This window comes from Dermochelys coriacea, chromosome 3 (assembly GCF_009764565.3).
Source record: "Dermochelys coriacea isolate rDerCor1 chromosome 3, rDerCor1.pri.v4, whole genome shotgun sequence".
Lineage (NCBI taxonomy): Eukaryota > Metazoa > Chordata > Testudines > Dermochelyidae > Dermochelys > Dermochelys coriacea.
Window position 1 is genome coordinate 100,168,590 of NC_050070.1, and position 19,739 is coordinate 100,188,328.

General features: G+C 41.4%; 1 protein-coding gene across 1 annotated transcript in view; it reads right to left on the bottom strand.

Annotated features, from left to right (window-relative positions):
* Nucleotides 1–18,991, bottom strand: part of ARHGAP18 (Rho GTPase activating protein 18) — a 117,370-nt gene extending 98,379 nt beyond the window's left edge. The window contains exon 1 of the mRNA XM_038397020.2: nt 18,716–18,991. Within this exon, the coding sequence (XP_038252948.1) occupies nt 18,716–18,759 (44 nt within the window). The 5' untranslated portion in view covers nt 18,760–18,991. The remainder of the gene's footprint in view (nt 1–18,715) is intronic.
* Between the last annotated feature and the right edge of the window lie 748 nt (nt 18,992–19,739).

Consider the following 19,739-nt stretch of genomic DNA (forward strand, 5'->3'; position numbering starts at 1 on the left):
CCATTAATGAATATCATGTTGTATTACATTAGCAAAGCATTTCATGGAGTAATCCAGTCCCATTCATACAAAAATGATATTGCTTTGTGTTGGCCTCCCCCCCAATATTGTAATACCATATTATCTGGATTTAAGAGGGCAAACTACAGTATCTTGGTTTAAAGGTTAAAGTCCAAAAGAGATGGTGACAAGTCTCTTGCTCACTTATGCAACTGTCTACACAGCCTACCTACCAGCTGTAGTTTACAGTAACTTTTTTAAAAATTTTGCCTTTTGTTTGATTAATGCTACTGTAATATTTGTGGTATTTCCTCAACTAAGCAGAGGAAATATTTTAACTTTTTTGCAAATGGTATTTGTAAAGATTTTAAAAACAAGCAGTCTATCATGCATGCAAATAGTTATTAGAGTACAATGAGTTCAGTGCTACATTTTCCAAGAGCTGGTTGTTGAAAAATTAGTTGCTGTATTTTTGGAGATTGTGAGAATCTTTATTTGCAAGGAAGATTGTTACTGTTCATTGCATTGAAATAGGAAGTTGTGGAAATAACCTAGTTCAACTGTCTTGTTAAACTTCTCCACTGTTGAAAGACCTCAGAGAAATCCTGGCCCCATTAAAGTCAATGGATAAAACACCCATTGACTTCAGTGGGCCCAGGATTTCCTTTCAAGCCAGCTCAAAGCCAATCTATCATGTTTTTAGCATGTTCTGATCCACATCTGACTGGTTCTAGAACATGCTAAAAATATACTTGCTTGATGGACGAAGTGCTGAAAAAGCAAAGCAGTTGGCGAATTTGGTGAAAGTAAATTAGTGCCCAAGAGCAAGAGAGGGGTAGGCATAAGTAGTTGGTGCACTCAGTTACGTTCTTGCTTTTCTAGCTTTTCCTTTGGGACAATATTTGTTTGGGGTTTTTTTTTTTTTTTGAGGCATTAATGTGCTTGTGAGATGAACCACATAGTATGTTCCTGGGTTTCGCCTCATAAAACCTTTGACATTTTTTACTGGATATGTCAGTGTTTTTAACTATTTGTGGTAAGTGGCACCAATCCTGCAAATAGCTCAGATCAACCCTGTGAGTCCCTAAAGTAACTGAAAGGAAAAAGGCAGTAAGAATTGAGGCAGGGGTGAATATGAACGTTTTTAGAAGGCAAGCTTCTTTTCTCCCCCTCCCCCCCCCCCATATATCCATGGTTCCCCACTGCCAGGGAGATGAAGATAGTCCCAGAGGCAGCACATGTGGGAGAGGAGCAGGGGCATGAAGCTCTGCAAGGTTTCATTCATTGAATTTTCCCCAAATTCTTCAACTGAAGGCAGGGAGAATCAGGGTTTGCTCCCTCTACTGTCTTCTCTCCTGGAGGAAAAACTAAAAGTTCAGGTTGGGATTTTCTAAAGCACACAAATGACTTAGGAGCATAGGTGCTGGAACTAGCAGTACAGGAGGTACAGCAGCACCCCCTGATTTGAAGTGGTTTCCATCATATGTATGGTTTACAGTTTGGTTCAATGGCTTTCAGCACCCCCACTATACAAATTGTTCCAGCACCCCTGCTTTGGAGCACAACTCCTGTTGAAAATCAATGGGATTTGTGCTCCTAAGCACTAGTCTACACTTCAAAGTTTTGCCCCTGTAACTATGCCAATGTAGTTAAAGCAGAAAACAACCCCAGTATAGATGCAGTTATACCAGTATAACAGTGTTTATACTGGTATAGCTTATTCCAATTCAGGAGCCAAAATAAACTAGACCGACATAAGATACTCTTATACCTGTAAAACTGCATCTATAAATTTAACTGGCATAACTATGTCAGCAGAAAAAAAAATCACTTCCCCCATCCCCTCAACTGATATAATTATGCTGGTAAATCTTGAAAGGGAGATCAGCCCTGAGTCACTCAAGGTGTTTTGGAAAATCCCACCTTTCAGCATCAAAGCCTGTAGCTTTGGGATCTGCCAGAGGCACTGAGCCACCGGCTCAGAGTCCACGTGCCAGTGTGCTGCCTCTGGGACTATCTTCATCTCCCTGTCAGTGTGGATCTGTAGATAGTTGAGAGAGGAATGAGAAGCTTGCCTTCTAAAACCATTCATTTCTTTCCCTCCCTAGCCCCCTCCCCTCCCCAAATCCCTACTGCCTTTTCCCTTTCAGTTGCTTCAGGACTCACTACAAATTAATTAAGTTGCTGTCAAAAATTATTACAACAGATTTGACACTGAAAAGCCCTTCCTATTTAGAGCTCTAGCTTGAGTATTGTCTATTTGTGGAAGCCTCGGGTTCTACACCTTTAATTTATGCAAAGTGAACTTCATTAGAATAATCATAGGGAGATATTTTCATAAGGAATCAGAACTGTGCATAATGTGTAATATAACACTATGCAGAAGTGTCTATTTAGTATGTAAGCAAAATAGTTTTTATTTCTTGAATGTTGCCTAAAGTACTTGTTACATAGGCAAAAGGGCACCCCTGTTGTTGCCCCATGCAGCAGGCACATCATTTCTGAAGTGCTCACATACAAGTGGGATTCTGACACCTTAGAATGCTGTCACGTTCTTCCTCAGAATGCCTGCCTCCAAGGGGTTAAATGTTCTGCTTGTGGAAATACTTTACATTCCCCACACTTAACTCACTTTTATAACATGTAACCTAGTTCAATAAACCTGATTCTTCTGACTACAACTGAAATTCTTCTAGAAGGCTAAGTATGGCACTTCCTAAAGGGGCCTTAAGATAGTTAAGCCCCTTTTGAAAATCCCAGTCTAAATTTTTGTGCACATCGTGTGTTCAATGTTTTTCCCATTTGGGCCACTGAGGAGTATGAGGTGCACAGGTTTCACTGTGGTCAGATGTGGGCTGAAATCTCCATTGGAAGTCAATAGGAGTCCTTCTCTTAGCTTTACTGGGAGCTGAAGGCTGACCCTCAGACCATTTAGCTTTTATTTTAACTGGTATCGCTGGAGTTTGTTTTGTTAAGAACCGCAGAATGTGAGCCATTTTCTTTTTATTTATCTCTGAAGTGCCACACTCACTTATGGCACTGTATGAAAACTAGTAACCAATAAGTCTTTAAAATTATTTTATATACTTGCAAACAGGCCGTTGTCCTTGGATATTCCACCACTCAATTAACTATTTAAGAAGTATGCCAAACAAAAAACTGTTATGAGACTATTAAGGTTGCACAGTTATGCACCCAATAGTCAATAAATGATTAAATGTAGTCTGCATGCTCAGACATAACTCTCCCCCTTGTGTGTGCATTACTATAAAGTCTTTATAATTCACAAAATGTACAATATAATATATTCAGGGGTTACTAATATAAATTTCTTACCAGTGCCCCAGAAGAGGTGTGGCTCTGGGCAGAAGAGGTGGGGCTGGGGATCACCCTGTGCCACCCAGGGCTCTGGTGGTGATTTAAAGGGCTCGGGCTCTGGTCACTGCCACAGTAATGGCGGCAGTGGCCGGGAACCCTGAGCCCTTTTATATCGGCATCCCCAGGGCAGCTGCCTCTTCCTCCCCCCAGCCCCTGCTCCAGCAGCCCGGGGGGAGGGGACGAAAGGGGCAACAACGTTAAACCGCTGCCACAGCAGCACTTTAATGTTAGCTGTGTACAGGCCTGTATGGGTGGCCACTTCTTACTGGTACACTATACTGGCCCACTTTCACCTGTGAATATATTCTACAACTTTAGAAACTCAGGAGTAGCATTGTCTGTGCTTTAGTTTGTGTATGCCAGATTCTTTTAAAGTCATTTGTATTACAAAATACACAGTGAACGATTCTTACCCAACATCCTCCAAATTAAGGACAACACCACAGTGTAATAGTGGAAAAACTGTTGGTATATAGAGGCTACCTGATTTCACAGCCAGATCATTTTTCTAGTTAATTTTCCTATCCCCCAATTCCAGCTAATAGAGGCTGTGCTGATTGTTGAAAAGAAAATATATCAGTCATGATTGCCGATTTAGGGCCTAATTTGGCAACCCTTGCTTATGCCAGTGACGCCAATGCCAGATACCACAGTGACAGGAGCAGTACAATGACCTGAATAGCACAGAGTAAGTAGTGACCAATTCCGCAACTTGATTCCTAAATTAATAAAACATAACATAGCTTGGAGGAAATAGACTATTGATACAATTAGTTTTAAGTCAACAAGGCCATACACTATTTTCATTGTTAGGATCTAGTAGGTGTACAAGGATAAACAAATTACAAGTATCTAAACCTGTAGGAAAAATTGCCTATTGTATTTGAGAAATAAAGTCAAATTAACTTGATGTGGGTGACCCTTTTAAATGTTTTGACAATAAATTTTCTTATTATACAGAAGTGCATCACCCATGCAAAGAGCCTAAGTCTGAGCACATTTAATCTGCTGTCCCCAGGAGCAAGATCCTAAAAGTGACTCCCAAACCTGGTTTCTCCCTCAAATGATGTTCAGTTTGACCTTCCTTGCAGGAGTAAAAGCAATTCTACAGCTACATCCCCTGTAGCTGCAACTTTTTAAATACCGAATTAACATTGTTGGCATACTTATCTCCAGCCCACAGGCTTTTCTTTAAACTGCAAGCCAAAAATTTAAGCTCATGGTGAGTTCTCAATGTTACCTTAATTTCAGTGAATTATGTATTAGCACAGTAAATATGCTTTTAAATTTGAACACATTTCAGTGAGGCAATACTGCTATATTTTATGCTCAGATTGTAAAGATAAATGTCAGAGTTGTTAATAGGCAAACAGACATCTAGTGATACAATGCCCTATTAATTTCTGACTATTTTGGTCACTTGGGTCCACTTAATAGAACACTTGTTCAAGGAATACAACTATTTAAATATATTTTACTAATGTAAAATATAAATGCCTTGAACTTTAAATTGAACACCTTAAAAAGGGACAAAACAATTAACTATAAAATACCCACGTAGATGGTCCAGTTTCTGTATTCTTCTGAAAAATCACACATACACGCAGAGGTGAAGCCCAATCCTCCTGTTCCCGTTGAATTTTTTTTTTTTTGGTCATTAGGATTGGAGCATGTTAAATAAAATATTTCCTATATGCCAAATCAAGGTAAATGTCACAAATCAAAAAAGCCCTCTTAGGAATTCTTACAAAAACAACACCTGTTTAAAAAACACATTGGCTGTTGTTTTATTTAATGGAGTTTTAGTATAACAGACCATACCATATTTCAGACATGGTGGCTTGACTCAGAACAATTTCTATGTTCTGCAATATCCTAGAATCTGTGACTGACCCTATTATCTGCTATGTTCCATGGTCCTTTTCATTTTGCCCCAACTGTTCATGCATCTATGCTAAAAGTCATTGTTGGGAGCAAGCTATTTATTTATATTGAAACAGTACTGCAGTATCAAATGGTTTGCTATTCTAACATTTTTCGCATGAATGTCACCACTGTGCATCCAAAGTCTTGCTAAAATGCAACTATTTTCCATCTACAAGTGGGTGGAAAGTTCAATCTACATGCCCATTCAATCTGTGGCCTCTCTGCTGAAAGTGGCAACAACTAGCTCATTCAGCTGCTCACAGCATTTCTTTCAAAAACAAAGGACAAAATTCTGGCTGCCACAGCGCAGGTGCAGTAGGAAGGAGAGGAGGGCAGAAGGAGCATCTTCTCCCCTTACGCTTCCACTTAGGAGACAGCCATGATCTGTCTGAACTCCCTGATTGCAGAGAGGGTATCTATTGCATCTCTGGCAATGCACAGTGGCTAAAGGGGGGCCACTGTGCACTGCCAGAAATGCAATCAATACCCTGTCTTGGCAGGGTATGGCTATGGCTCAGTCAGGACCGGCTCTAGGCACCAGCAAAGCAAGCACGTGCTTGGGGTAGCACAATTCCAGGGGCTGCATTCAGGACTTTTTTTTTTTTTTTTTTTTGCTTGGGCAGTTGCGCTCTCAGAGCTTGGGGTGGCAAAGAACCTAGAGCCAGCTAGGTTGGGAGTACCTCAGTGGGAGGGAGTCTAAGAGCCACCACTAAGCAGCCTTCCCAAAGTCATTAGGCTTGCTCCTGACCATCATGGGCATAATGCCTAGAGTCATTGCTGCTCACGCAGTTAATTTCCTCCTCCTCTGCCTGATGCTCTGGAATCCTTAGTTCGATCCAAGACTATGGTCCTACCCTTACTCTGGAACAAGTCTGGTATTGCCAAGGGTAGAAGGCTATCACCTGGATTCAAGCTGGGACTATTTCTTGGCTTTATTGGTCTCCGAAAACAGGGTTTTGGATAAATGGGAGTATACTGTACCTATTCCACAAACCTCCGCTTTGTCCAAATCCCTCCCTTGTCCTCCAAGTATCTCATGCTGGGGGAGGAGGAAGGGATTGCGGTAACATGGAATTTGGGGTAATAGATCAGAGACACCCAGCCAGGGCTGCAAGGAAGAGGAAGACGACAAGACTTTGGCCACGGGGGAGACCACCCTGCTGCTGAATGACTCCTGCAGCAGTACAGGGAGCCTTCTGCTGCCATGGGAGTGAGTGCGTGGGCTGTGACAGCATGGGGCAGAGGGCACCCTGCACTGCCTTCAGGTGATGACACCCAATCCCTGCAGGTGAAAAGTGCATGGAAGGCAGGTTCTGGAAACTTTTTCTTGAGCCTAAGATTTGTCACCTGTATATTTTTTTCCTGTTTATTCACTCTACCTTTCTCCATTTGACCCCAGATCAAATGTACAAAACAGTTCCTTTCTGTGTTAAGGATAACTTCTGCCAATCCATTTATGTGGTCACTCATCTGAGCACCATGAACTGAAGATAATGGGAGGAAAGGAGGTAAATTTTTTTTTTTATTCAGCATTAAAGGGCATCACTAACCACTCCAAGAGCAAGAATTGTATCTCCTGCACCATTCTACAGGAGAATGTTTGTTTGTTTGTTTTTGTTTGTTCTCTTTAAGAACAGATGGTCTCTAGTCAACACTGAATACCAAATATAATCAATACATGTCATGAAGACGTACAGAAGAGACAGATAAAAAGAGGTGTTCCAGTTCCAATTCAGGATGTCACATCTTTTGTGGCTTGCAGAGGCTGTATGACTATCTACCACTGTTGAAACTGAAATGACTAAGCAATATGATATGCATTTCCTTTTCTTCAGTACTTATTTTGTATCTCCATATGAAGTAGTCGTCTATGGCTCTCCTGTGACTCGTTTTGGATTCTGTTGTGCCAGACAGCCTTATTCTGAATTTGTATAACTTGAAGAAAGCTTTGGTGTAGAACCACATCCTGTTCTGGGGACGCATATTAAAGTAGATGCCAAAAAGAAATAAGAATATATCATGTGCAATAAGACTATGCATTTAACTGACTTCTACTGTAATAAGGACCCAAATAAATTAAATACAAAATACAGCAGCAGCCACTCAGCTCATGATGGTACAGGCAGCAATTTGCCTGCAATTTTACCATTTAATTAAATAGGAAACAGTTGATAGTTGTCTAGTGGTAATGTGAATAACTGTTGGAAAGGAGGGATTATAGAATTCTAGTCATCTTAATTCTAGTGCATGAGCATTAATGGAGACTTTTCTTGCATTGCAAATGACTAACGTAGAGAAAACTAACATTCGCCTGAGCTTCTAAAATCTTAACTAAGATTCTGATAACTGTTATAGATAAAGTAATGGTTCATTTAGTAAACATATTATGCATGGCTTACAGGACAGCCAATTTTTTTTTGTTTTCAAAAGTCTTTCAGATGGATGGTAACATTAAGCGAAAACATGTCTAATCAGTATCTGCACACTGGGCTTAGACACATTTTGAAAGAGCACATAATACTCCTTAGTGGAAAAGTACTGCACTAAATCCATTATATATGGTTCAACATTATTGCCTCATAAGCAAATTAACTGTCTTTGCGGCTTTACCTTGTACAGTGTATGCTCTGCTTGTTGAGTGAACAAATGCAAAGTAAACTGAGCACTGGCATTCGTGAGAGTGAAGTTAAGTGTGCACAAGCTATCCTGGCCCAGTAGGAGTATGGTTCAAGAGACGAGTGAATACCCTGGCACCGTAAGCCAATTTTTCTCAAGACCTGCCTGTTCTCCAACCAGATCTCATGCCATTTTTACCCTGCATTCTAGAAGGTAAGAGAGTGGGTCTTTGTGGATCCTCTTGAGTACTAAGCGTGTGCTAATTATCTCAGAGCAATTGATCATGTGTTGTGGGTGGGTTTTTTTAAAATAACTAAGACATGCACTAAATTAGTTAGTCACCATTGTATCTGACAAAGGTAGATTGTGGTTTAAAAGGTCTTTACTAATGTGAATATGTGATAATCCTAAACTTCACTTCTTTTTAAAATAATAATTTAGATCCTTTCAGCAACTGATCTCTATAATTTGCCCCAGCTAACAGCGTGGTTCACTAATTTTGTTTCACTGATAGCAATATTACATGTATCGTTTAACAGAAAGAAGAGTATTGCTATGCCATTGGTGGGGGAGGGGAGAGGAAAGCAAAGGACCAACTTGATACTGTAGGTAGATCAAAGGATTATCACATAGTCCAGTCCTTAAGTTTTATTAGAAATTGATCCCTTAACTGGCCACTGCAGGCTTTTTCCAAATCAAGTTTACTTAAGTTTGGATGGTAACAGATGGCAGTCTTTAAAGGTTATTGAAGGTATAAAGCATTCCATCTTACATAATTACAAATCAATACTGGGTCTCTAATTCCCAGATAACGTTCTTTTTCTCTCTGACCCTGGTGTGCTTGTATGTTCCTAAGGCTAGCTCTAATTGCACTTAATGGCATAAAGGCACAAAGCAGCAGTTAGCGAGGATGTTGATCTGCAGCTAAAGGTAGCTACCAAATATAGGTTGCACATAACACTCTGGCATGAAGAGCAGAGGGGAACAAAGATGACTTAAATGGAACAGAAATTCCCATTGGAGTAGGTGGGAAATCAACAGCTCTCTGCCATTTCCCTAGTCCACTTTTGGCAGCCCAGATAAGTAGTCTTCCTCAGGTAACTTTGAGAGACATGGGCAGAGGGAAAGGCTGTTCATCCAGGGAAAGTCTCTTAGCCCCTTCACCAAAGCATACTCCCCTCCTAGCTGATGGAAATATTGACTTATCAGTTCTTTCCTGCTCTCCTGAACTATCCTGCAGTGCAGATTGTAGTTGGAACTCCTTCTATTAGTCACAAGTTCCATTCCATATTTGAAGCATTACTAATTACTTTTTTAATTTTAGGTCCAATATAGTAAAGGTATGGATGGCTTTTTTATTTTTAAATGCCCTGGGAATTACTTTCCAACAGTAGTGATGTCGTGACTGTTCTCAAGTGCTCCTCCAAAAGAACACCGAATTTCATACTTTTCTAATAGTCAAAAATCTAATAGCCATCCCCCCCTCTAAATTTTCATTGGTGAAATATTTTGCAAGAGCAAAGAAGGTTTTGATTCTGCTATTCCTGTGCCAACTGTAACACTTACATCAAGCATAAAAAAAATCATTTCATTAATAGTGGCTGTAGAATGTCTCTTTTAAACTCAGATTCCCACAGTCAAGAGTTAAATGTTTATTTGCAACATCAGTGATTTCTGTACCAAAAAATATTGTTCCAGACATTCAAGTATATTCACTCGAGTTGAAGCTTTTCCAGAAATACTTTGTGTTTTGTTTTTGTTTTGTTTGTTTTTTGCCATGCTCTTTTGGCAATGAATAATTTTCTAAACGTCATTGCTATATCAAGCACCAAAGTAAATTTCATTCAATGCTCCTCTCAATATAGCCAAGAGGACAAGATGACTTTCATTGTTCATCCACACTAGAATGGATGATAAAATGGAGCTATTATGGACAGCTTATGCCTTGCAACAATGAGCCTAAACTTGCTGAGACTACAGCCACCTCTTAAGTCAAAAGTACTTATGGCAACACCATCAATCAAGCCAGAGCTATTACAACTCCAAAGAGATTGTTTGTTTGTGGGTTTTTTGTTTGTTTTTATTTAGGCTATATCTGCACTACCACAAGATCAATGCTGCTGCAATTGATGCATCGGGGGTAGATTTAGTGGGTCTGGTGAAGATCCACAAAATGACCTCTCCAATACTCCACAGGGAACGAGAGCCATAAGGTAAGGAGATGCTCTCCCAGCAACCCAGTGCGGTGTAGACATTGCAGTAAGTCAACCTACACCGCATTGACTCCAGCTATGTTGTTCACGTAGCTGGAGTAGCGTTACTAAGGGTATGTCTTCACTACCCGCCAGATCGGCTGGCAGCAATCGATAAATTGACCCTCCCCTCCCCCCCCGAGTCGCACTCCCATCGACTCCAGTACTCCAGCGCCGTGAGAAGCACAGGCAGAGTTGACGCGGGAGCAGCAGTTGACTCACTGTGGTGAAGACACCACAGTAAGTCGATCTAAGTATGTCGACTTCAGCTATGTTCACGTAGCTGAAGTTGCGTAAATTAGATCAATCCCGCCCCCTAGTGTAGATCAGGGCTCTGGTAGACTTACCATGAAGTGAGCTGTAGCTCACAAAAGCTTGTGCTCTAATAAATTTGTTAGTCTCTAAGGTGCCACAAGTACTCCTTTTCTTTTTGCAAATACAGACTAACACGGCTGCTACTCTGAAACCTGTCATGATAGTGTAGTTAGCGTGAAAAGTCTTAAAGTGAAAATTACCCCAGTGTTGTGGCCCTAAGACCCAAGATTGTGACATTTAACCCTAGTCATGAGTATAAGGCCGCACCATATCTCCAACAGGCTGCTTTTGGTAGAAAGGAAAGGATCATGGGAATAGATATTGCTGCTCTCCTCCTTTCTTTAGCCCATGAGAAAAGGGAGAGAAGATGCCCTAGGTCTTACAAGAATCTGCAGAGCATGGGGATGAGTGAGCTCGAGAGGAGAGGCATTGGAGGGGGAGGTCATTGGTCTGGCACTCACTTTTTTAAAAGATTTCTTAGCTCTTTAGGACTGCCTCAGAAATCTCAGTGTTGCCCATAGCATCGCTGCCATGGGGTGCCACCAGTACAATGCCCACAAGCACCAACTGTGGAAGCAACACTGAATAGAGGAAGAGCAGCGAGCTGCGTCCTGTCCTGTCAAGGCTGACTACAAGGCAGATGTTTAATGAATTCTTAACCCCACAGTAGTCTTCATAAGTGGGGGATGTGTGTGTCTTTTTTGTTTTTGTTTTTGTGTTTGTTTGTTTTTTAAATCAGTTTGAGGTTTTCTCCCTTTTCTAGAAACAATTGCTTTTACTGCATGGCTGGCACCGCTCCCCTAGTGCTGGACCTCTTTTATGTCAGTGGTGCAAATTCAGATATTTTTGGAGGGGTGGGGGGTAAATTCCAGTCCCTACCTTTCCCTCGGGGGGGACTCTGTTCTAATTCCTGCTCGTCCCCCGCCTCCTCCTACAGGGATCCTGGATCTCCCTTTGCCTGGGAGTCTTCTCCGTGCTCTGCTGTACAGGTACAGATTCCCCACACACCAGGTCATGATACCATTTGGCCTGGTCTCCTCTGTCTGAATGGAGGGGTAGCCAGGCCAAATTTGAGTGGTTTTGCAACCCTGTGCACCAAGTCACAACCATTCACTGAAAATTGTCCTTGCCGCCCCTTTGTCTGCAGAGAGGGGTACCTGGGTCAAATTTCAGTAGAATTGTGACCAAAGCAGCACTCACACTAGCAAAAACTGACTAGGGCTTTGTCTAGATGGGGAGTTGCACTGGTTAAACATATGGATTTTAAATAAGGATTGAGTGCATCCTCCTGGGTGAAAACTCGTATTTTGCTTTGAGAGGCTTTTTTTTATTATATTGCTTAAGTTGATAAGGAACTGTTTTAAGCTAAACCAAAGTAAGTCAAACTTAAACTGAACTAAGGATGCAAGTCTGTGTGTAGACAAGACCTAAACTTAAAAGCCTGGTCCCTCAGCTCTTATGAGCTCGTGAAGGGCTGCTTCTTGTGCTCAAGATCCTCTGAGGAAAAAGACATGGGAGGAGTTGTGAATAGCTCAATAAAGATTGCTGACCAGCTTCAGTTGGAAAAGCAAATAAATGGCTGGGCAGATTCATAGTGTCACAGGGAAGAATACAGAATTATAATAAAAGCAAAAAAACCTGTTTTTAAAGAACACTAAGGTTTGTAAAATTAAATGGGCAATAGTAAAAACTTCTGAAGTTAACAGGTAGCCATAACTATATCCCCTTGTGCACAGGCATTACAATCCAGTATTTTAATTGTGGTCACATACAGTTTCTTAAACAATGCAATTAAGGGCCTGTAAATCCTAATACTAGCAAGAAAGGACTACTAATGTGAGTAAAGTTTGCAGTTTCAGGCTAACACAATTCAGTTTTTTCTAGAAAGTAAGGGCCAGAATGTGGCCCGTCCTTCATGCCGGTGCAAGGCAGTAAGGTGGCTTAAGGCTCCCCCTTACTCCCTCACACCAGTGTGCTGTACTGGGTCTTCCAGGGTGCAGAGGTAGCACACTCTGCAAAGCCACTATATGCCCTACTTGTGCAGTTGGGCCAGAATAGGAGGGAATGGCGGAAGTGGGTGAAACCTTGGCTCCAGCCCCTCAATTTTACCAATGGCATAGTTACGCAGGCCAGTTGGGGAACTGGCCAAGTATAGATCTCTTGCCATGTACTCCCTAGCAAGAGCAGCAGGGAGACTGTGAGGGTTATTTCTGGAAGGGAAGTACCACAATGCTGAGCTAGCTCATAGCATCATGATCTACCCTAAGCAGCACATCTTACAGTCCTTACTCAAGCAAAACTCCTGTCTAATTTAACTGGAATTTTGTGAGAGTGTAAGAATTCAGGACTGGAGCCAGAGGTTGAGGGATGAAGGAAGACCTGACTAATGGCACAAAGAAAAAAGTATATTTTATTCTCTGACCCATTTTTCTAAATATACATAAAGGGAAACTATAAAATCTGGCACTCTTGTGACCACTCCACAACCAAAGGTACTAGTACTAGCTATTTCAATATAATCTTGCAGCATTTCCTAAATTCACTTTCTAATAATTCTAAGCCACTTTATAACAAAACATACAATTAATGCAAAATAAATACCAACATTACCTTTTTTTTACAAAAGAAGTCTTCCTATTTAAATGTATTTCACAATCTTGTTTTTTCCTATTTCTTTAGCTTCATGAGTTTTAAAAACCTCCTAAAATAAAGAGAAATAGCACCCCACACAACCATGCTTTCATGAATTTAGTCTCCTTTATATGATATACTGGAGGTACATCTTTTGGTAGTATCCAGTGGCCATTCTCTCCATGTATGCTGTCTTGTCTTTTTGGGTTTATCATGTCTTTGTAGTCTTCTGTTTGTTCAGTGTTTCTTGGGGTTATGGTTTGGGGCTTCTGTCTCCTTTGTTTGTTCTCAAATATCCATGTGAATCTGTTTTGACTTCTTTAATTATATATTATATTTTTCATATGGTACAAAATATTTATTCTTTGTAAATTATTACAAAAAAGAAAATATATGAAACCATTTGACTTGTGCTGAGGTTCCCCCCCCCCCCAACGGCAAATTTTCACAGCACAGTCGGCTATGGGCCTTATTTAGAGTTGGGAAGGATTTATATTTAATTGAAGAATTAAAATATGAAATTGTTTGGTCCTCTAATAAAGGTTCATAAAAAATCACATGGCACAGAACCTAAATATTTCCTTTTATAAAACATGGTGTAACAAGATGTTAGAAAAAATAATTTCCTAATAATAATAATTAATAATCTGATTAACCATGAATTGAAAAGAGACATTATGGCCCAGATCCCAAAATGTGTTTAGGCACCTAAATCCCATTGAAATAAATAGGTGTTAAGTGCCTAAATACCTTAGAGGATCAGGACCCAAGTGTCTGATCATGTCCCACTGAAGTCAGTTTTACCATTGATTTAGGCACTTTACCATTCACCTCTTATTGAACTTGAGCCTATAACATCATCAGTCCAAGTAGGTGTTTGTGTCCAGTATCTATCAAATAGTCATACCTGACCTATTTATATCTGTTAAAGAGGTATATTTGTTTTGTTTTCATTTTATTTCAGGAAGGATATTTTTGAGAATGTCACTGCATCAGGCAATATCCTGTTCTTGCAGCTACCGCCTTTGGGATCCTATTTCTGGTTATATTAACTACAGCAAAGTTCAAAGGTGAATCAGGTAGGCAAAAATCCAAACATCCTTGCATTAAAATCTGCTCATAGTTCTCTTCAGTAGTTGTTCCTCTGTGGTGGTAACCTCATTCTATTTTTCAGTAATTACTGAATATGATCTCTATATGACAATCATCCATGATGTCTGTGCTATTTCCATAGCACAGGATTATCTTGTCACAAATTATGTAGTTAAAATCTTACAGGATAGAATCCAAGTCCTCACTATCCAAACATTTCTTTCAAATGAAATGCCAGTGTAATGTTTGCTGTTTACTTGCATTGTAGTAGCACCTACAAGTCCCAGCCATAGACCCCACTGTGCTAGACAATATAAGCCTTTTGGGGAAGGGATCAACTTTTTGTTATGTGCTTTTACAATCTAAGTCTAGGATAATGCACACCAGCTGAATACAGATAGATGGGGAGCAGAAGTTAAAAATCGGACAATACTGATCAACACAAGGCATTGGTTTCAGCACACCAATTGCCCAACCATTCTCAAGTCCCCAACCTAGCTTCCTGTTCTGTTAATTCCCTGCCTATCCACTTCCAGAAACCCACATTTTGGTTTATATAAACAGACATTATATTGCCCAAATTTTGGGTAAGCAGAAACCTACTCAAGGTTTTTTGTTTTAAAATCATGGCTCATAAATGACTTTTTTCTCTCAACTTCCAATGATACTTTACCAGTACATGTCTCCTCTTTGCTTTATTGTATTCTGGGTTTATTATTACATTACAAGACACAAGATAGTTGTAGCAAGTATAAGCACAATTTACAGTGAGCCTAAACTATCAAAACTGAGTACTGTTCAACTAAGTTTAGATAATAAAATATCAATATTTATTTTTACTCTTGTCTGTTATACAATTATTGTCTTTAGGGTTGCAAGTTTCTTCTCTAATCTTTACTGGGAGATGAAGGGGATGCAACCAAAGCAATTTTTTGGTTGCGTGGCAGGTCACTGCTGCAGGTGACTCTGAGGCCCCACCTACCTTATAGTTGGGGCCCTACCAAATTCACAGCCATGAAAAACATGTCACAGGCTGTGAAATCTGGTATCCCCCCATCTAATAGTGTTTTTATACTATACAGATTTCACTGGGTACCAGCACTTCTCAAATTGGGGGTCCTGACCCAAAAGGGAGTTGTTGGGGGGGGGGGGGCTCACAAGGTTATTTTAGGGGGATCATGGTATTGCCATCCTTGTTTCTGTGCTGACTTCAGAGCTGGGTGGCTGGTGAGCAGTGACTGTTGGCTGGGCATCCAGCTCTGAAAGCAGCAGCACAGAAGTAAGGGTAGCAGTACCACAAACAATAACTTTGCAATCCCCCCGCATGCACGCACACACACACTCACTCCTTGTTGGGTCAGGACCCCTACAATTACTACACCATGAAATTTCAGATTTAAATTGCTGAAATCATGAAATTTAAGTTTTGGGTTTTTTTTTGTTTTTTAAATCCTATGATTGTGAAATTGACCAAAATGGACCATGAATTTGGTAGGGTCCTAATTATAATACTTAATCATGCCAGCCCATGACTGTCTGGCATGGTTAGGACATGGATGTCCCTATCACTTTTGTTATGTGGATGGAACAACAAGATTACATAATTTTGTTAAAGAATCGGATTACAAGCCAGATCTAGACTGTAATCCATGGAGGCCCCATGGGGATGCTTGAGTAGCTTTCCTTATCCTGTTATAAGTCAAAGTATGAGCTGTACCTTCTGCTGTACATTGACTCAAAGTATACCTTTACTTGTCTCCCTGCTTTCCGATATCGCCACCCTCCACTGCTCCAAGAGTGCAACATTGTTTTCTCTGCAGTTTTGCCCCACTCATACCCATTCAGAATGCTGCTCCAAAGATAGCTTTGACCGTGTCATCCTTCCACTGGCTCCCTTTTCTCAATCCCATCAAAAATAAGGTACTTGTCTTCATCTGCAAGGCCCTTTGTGGCCCATTCCCTACCTAACTGCCATCTCTCATTTACTAGGGAAATGTCTGTTCCCACCTCCAATCAGCCCACAATGCTAGCCTCCAATGCCCCCATGTGTTTTCAGTCATACTGCCCCTCATGCTTGGGAGAAGCTCCCCATAAACAAACTCATTATGCTCCTTTAAATCCCTCTTTAAAAAACCTCTTTTTCACTAAAGACTACAAAAAACTAGACAACGGTTAGGCCGCCAGTGTGCTCAGACCACTGCAGCAATGCTGGTCAGCATAATAGGGTTTCCTTGTACTCTTCCATCTGTCTGTAACCATTTGTTGTCTTGTTTTATACTTGGATTGTAAGCTCGTTAGGGAAGGGACCATCTTTTTGTTCTGTGTTTGTACAGCTCCATCACTAGGGCTCCTAAGGATTATGATAATACAAATAATTAATAATAAATCCAGAAACTACAGAAGGCCCACATTGCATTCAAGCTGAGATCAGAAGGATCACATGGGTTAACTGTGAAGCCATATAGCAGGTCTCCATAGTGTCCCATTCCACTGGAGTGTGGACAAGTGAGGCATGATAGTGGAGGTTGGAGCACAATGAATGGGTCTGCACATCTCACAATTTTACTGACCCACAAATACACACAGTAGAGGAGCAGGACCGTACAGCTGTGATTCTTGCCCAGTCCCTCCATTATCTACTGATTTGGCAAAACCAGAGCCAGATTTTCAGTTAGACCTGTGCAACTGCAGAGATGCATTTGCGTGCTCTTAATTATTTGGGCAAATAGGCAAAGTACACTTTTGGATCACGTATTTGTGCATACACATTCCCAGTTAAATGCCTAATGTGAGTGTGCATGTGCAAGACCAGCCGTTTGCCTGATTTGTTGGGCAAAAGTGTGCATGCAAAAGTGTGCACACATTGTGTGTTTCTAACTTTGAAAATGTGTGCCCTAATTTCTCTTTACATATAAGATTGTGCTCCCCACATTCCAATTCTATTCTTAGAAAATATTCGGGTCCATGATTTTGTAAGTATTGATATGCTCCAGTTAAATATTGATAATACCTATTTCAAAGGAGCATTGTGAGGATTAATTTGTTGTACTCTTAATGTTTTCTTGTGACATCAGGTTGCTTCAGCAATTATTCAGCACCTTTTAAACTTCTCTAAACAGTTCTTGTGGCATCAAAATGGGTTAGATTAGAAGCAACTCGTGTTATGGACAATTAATTCCCTTTTGAGAACATTGTTATTTAGGGCCACTGACTTCAGTGAGAGTTGAGGACTCTCAGCATCTCAGAAGAAGCCCAGCACCTTACAGAAAACTTTGCAGGATCAGTTTTATAAAGTTATCCAAAGTACATGCTCTAATAACTTCATTTTCTTGGGAGGTGAAGTGAAGTCTCTGGTGGAATGACATGCCTTAACAGTGATTTTATATAGACTGTAAATATTTAAATTTTATTTTAAGACATCAATATATCAACATCCCAGGAATCCAGCTTAAAAATAACCAACGAAAAAAACTCAAATTGACCATTCAATTGTTTGTTGGGGGGGGGGGGGGTGTTTTCATTTATTCCTTAAAAATATTTACTTTTAAAAATAAATCTCTAGAAGTTAAATCCAACATTTTAATGCATATTCTGTTTTGAAAATGTTTCACCACAAATGTCACTGCTTTTAGAAACTGGATTTCTTATCAGGAATATGCTCCCTTAAGTGTTTTGCAATTCTTTTGATCTTTGACTATTGCAATATATGATTGTTTACCTGATCACACAATACATCCTTGTATATTTATTTGGACTAGATGACCTTCTGGGGTCCCTTCCAACCCTGATATTCTATGATTTGTATCCTTGCTTTCTGTCCATAGGAGTCAACAATATTTGTGTTCATATTTCAGATTCTAAAGAGAGTAGTTTTAAGAAAAATTGGCTCAGCAATGTGATCTCTCCGTGGTTATATTTAAAAGGGGGGGAAAAAAAACTGAAGGAAGCTTATTTAATCCATTCGGTTAGAAGGGTGCTAGCCAAGTACACTATTATGGTGATCACAGAGCTCTGATTTAAAACAATAGCTATCACATTTTAAAAAAATCCTTAAACTATTTGAGTTTTCAATAAGCTAATACTATAGTATCATATATAATAAAAAATTAAGTCTGTCATTTGTATTTTTTTCCTCTTTATAAAATAATGCCCTTCACAACTCCAGGCTACGCCATGGGAAATAGAGGTGAAAAACCCCACCCATTTCACTAAAATAGAAGCAAGTGCGATGACAGCTGCAAAAGTTGCTCTCCTGTTTTTGTAGTTAGGAACAACCCAGCATGCGGAAAATAACCTACCCCTTACCATTAGACTTGCAAAGCTAGTGCCGCTTCGGGGAATCTATCCCAGGGTGCATTGAAGCATCATCCCAGGAGAGAGTGGGTGGCGGGTGGTGGCAACTGGGCACGGTGCATTTTGTAGGAAGGGCGTGGGTCTAGGCGGAGTGGAGGTGTGGGTGGCTGGCAGGGGGGGGGGGGGTCAGAGCCAAATGCGTCCTCTCTTACCTTAGATGCAAGTAATGCACCAGCTTGGTTACTACAGTAACCATCTTGTTGGAGTCCAATGTCTCAGCCTGGGGCAGGGGAATCCCAGAACCAAGAGAAGGTCAAAGCTGCCAATGGACGGCGACGACTCCTCCCCTGGCGGCCGCCTTCCTCCTTTTGTCTCCCTCAGGACCAGGCACTCCGGGGGCGGGGGCGGCTTTGCCTCGGGCGCTTTCACCTGCCCTGCACGCTGAGCGCCGCCGAGCCCGCGCCCGCTGCTCATCCCTGCCGCGCGGACAGGACCCGGAGGAGCGGGGCTCCCACAGCGGCGGGCGTGTGGCAGGAGCTGCGGCTAGCCCCCCTCCCCCGCAGAGCTGCACCCCGACCCCCCCCCCCCCAGCGCCGCCTCTCCGCCCCGGGGGCAGCCTGTGGACCCCAATGAGCCCCCAAGTCTCCCCCCCCCCCCATTTTCGCCGCAGCCACCCGGTGGGGCGGCGCTGGGCGTCGGCTGACTCGGTCCGCTCAGCTCCAGTGAGGGATCGAAACGCCTTGGATGCCGCATTCATTTCAAATGGGTCGAGCACCAGGGCTTCAGCTGGCATGACTGAAATCCCCACACGTCCCTCTCGGATTGTTTTTGGAGACCCCCCCCCTCCATCCTTTCCCCCCCTCTCCTCTGAATGTCTTTCTATGGTCATGCCTCAAACTAAAAGCCAGGCACCTGTACCAGGAAAAGGGGGAAGATAAGATTTGCAGAATAAGCCTAGGAGAGACGGGAGTGATTTCTAACCAAACATCCCAGTTTAAGCCCCTGAAAGCTGGGTGTATTTGCTGCCTACTTCACTTTATATTTTGCACCATAGGGTGCCTCATGGGATAGGTGTGTATCTATAAGGGCTTTTGCAGTAGCTAAAACTATAGATTAGGTCAAGGTTTTCATTCTCCGCCTGTTCCGGCATGCTCACAACTTGCAGTAGAAATGAAGGCATCTTTCCCAGACCTGAAGAAGAGCTCTGTGTAAGTGCCAAAGCTTGTCTGTGTCTCT